The 2,486-nt window shown below is 39.7% G+C and overlaps 1 protein-coding gene across 1 annotated transcript; it reads left to right on the top strand.

Annotated features, from left to right (window-relative positions):
- The first annotated feature begins 309 nt into the window (after positions 1–309).
- Positions 310–1,432, top strand: LOC105562984. The gene is made up of 2 exons (XM_012014205.1): positions 310–566; positions 643–1,432. The coding sequence occupies exon 2, from the start codon at positions 813–815 to the stop codon at positions 1,320–1,322; it is 510 nt and encodes a 169-aa protein (XP_011869595.1). The 5' UTR covers positions 310–566; positions 643–812; the 3' UTR covers positions 1,323–1,432.
- The last annotated feature ends 1,054 nt before the right edge of the window (positions 1,433–2,486 follow it).

Below are 2,486 nucleotides of genomic sequence, written 5' to 3'. Positions count from 1 at the left end.
ATGTTGCATATATACATCAATATATCAATCACAAATATATCAATATATGTATAGGTATATTTTTTAAGCTTATTTGCGAAAATGCAACTTGTCAAAATCTAACCTTGAATTCGGTAAGCTATTTACAAGGTTAGATTTTGACAAGTCGCATTTTCGCAAATAAGCTTAAAAAATATACATATACATATATTTAATCACTGAAATAATTAATTTCCAGTTTCATCCTCATTATTACGATACCTCATCGCATAATAAAAATGGATATGAAAATAAACCGTATACGATATACGGTTGAAAATAAACGTATACACCAAATTTTTGTCAAGCTGAAAAACTAGCACTTGTATCATTAATAAAAAAATACAAATTGATAATAGAAAATAAGCGGACTGATGCTGTGAGTGTTAGAGAAAAAGAAGAGGCTTGGTTAAAGATATTGGACGAGTATAATCAGCAAAGCAACTGTCGCCCTCGCGAATTAGGAAACATAAAAAATTTCTGGATTAATGCTAAAAAGGACACCAAGAAGTTGTATGCAAAAAATAAAAGGGAAATATATCTCACTGGTAATATAATTAACATTAAATTATTTTAGCGCTTTTGATCACGAGCAAGAATTTATTTTTATCATATATTTGTTAGGTGGTGGATCTTCAAATATTGTGAGTGATGTTGTGGCCGATGCCGTTTATGAAATAATTGGGCCATCCATCGACGGACTGATCAATGAGATCAATCCGTTTGATTCTGACAAGCATATTTCGAATTATGTAGAAACGCCATCAACTGTAACAAATTTACTAGATAATGATATGGAGAATGATGATCCAAATCATACAAGTGTTTTCCAGGTTTGTCAATATCATACAATCTTTTTGTTTATTGTTATTTTATATGTAGAAACTTACATTATTTTAATGAGATACAAATATTTTCAACATTTAGTAAAAAGCGGAGAAGTGAAAAGTTGGGCGGAATATAATCTTCAAAAATTGAAAACCATCATCAGTCCCCCGCTTTCCAATGCAAAAGAAGGTGTTCAGGATAAATATAAGCGCCTAAAAATGGTCGAGTCAACAAAAACTTCCAATGAAGAAACATTGAGTCTTATGGAGACAAAAACAGCACTAGCAAAGTTAATGACGAAGAACATTCAAGCCAAGCAACGAATTGAAACAAGAATACTAAAAACAAAACTCATAAAAGAGAAACTTGCAGTTAAATTACTTAAAATGAAATGTAGAAAGATGAATAGAGGAGAGCCTATTTCTTCCAATTCAGATAGTATGTTGTCATCTGAATCTTCAGAAGAGGTTTTTTAATCTACATATACATATGAACGGGTAAAGGTGTAACGAACGAAATAGTCTCAGCTCCTCCCGGTTCCGGACACGATTCCGGCAGGAATTATTTATTACTCGAATAATAAATAATGTACTCAATCGGACACGCGGTTCCGATTGACGGTTGGAGGAGCTAGCGTTCTCGCGGTCGGTATTTGACGTGCTGTGTGTCGGTTCGAGTGAATCCTCCGTTCCTCCTGTCGCCGAATATGCTCAGCTCCAGGGCCGTCGGGAGGAAAGGAGGCAAAGAAGATCTTAATTCGCCAATAGAGTTGATCGCTTGGAAGGGATCGGAAATAAGTCTGACAGGTAGTTTTCGGTTTAACAATAGGAACAAAGTTTATTCAACGAATAGGATCGAGGTAGCTACAATAGGTTCGCCCTGTACGTAAATACAAAAGAAATAAGGAAGATTAGTGCGACGGATAGATACAAGGAAATCGTGGTAATTACAAAAGTACGCCCTGTGATCAAAATATAATGGAAAAGAAAGGATTAGACGGATTAGAATACGGTACAGGAATACAATGATTTAACGGAATACAAAGAAATCGTGGTAATGCGCACGCGGCCGAATCGGAATATATAAAATAACGAAGATACGGCCGGTTGGATTAAACGAGAGTAAGACAGGTACCCGGCTGGATTACAGGAAGCGGTTGGTGAGGATGTTACACGGGATCCTCTGTAACGGAGCGAAGGAACAGGATTAACGTTACGGAGCTTACGGCTATGGCTAATTAATAATTCGTCTCCCACCCAAATATTCCCCCCTGTGTTCTACACCGGTCGGGGGTCAGGAAAAAGGATAGGTTCAGGTCAGGGACACGCCCGATCAGCGCCTCGTTATGCGTGTATTCTCAGTAGCATATGTACACCGGGCAGCACCCCGTTACTGTGTACGCTACTGCGGACGGATAGGAGACCGGTAGGGGATCAGTAGCTTGCGTACATCGGGCAGCACCCCGTTCTAGTACACTACTGCGGGGGGGGGCCACCGGGGCACACGACGGAGCAGCGCCTCCACCTGTCGTGTACTCCGGAATGGTATATCGCCGGACGGCAGTACCCGTGATACCGGCGTATACCGCAGCGGAAGTACCCGCTGCCGGGTGTCGTCGCTCGGTGCTCCGAGGAAAGACT

Source organism: Vollenhovia emeryi, unplaced genomic scaffold, assembly GCF_000949405.1.
Source record: "Vollenhovia emeryi isolate VEMERY1.0 unplaced genomic scaffold, V.emery_V1.0 DF944595.1, whole genome shotgun sequence".
NCBI lineage: Eukaryota > Metazoa > Arthropoda > Insecta > Hymenoptera > Formicidae > Vollenhovia > Vollenhovia emeryi.
Note: the sequence above shows the minus strand (reverse complement) of the source record. Positions and strands in the feature narration are given on the sequence as shown.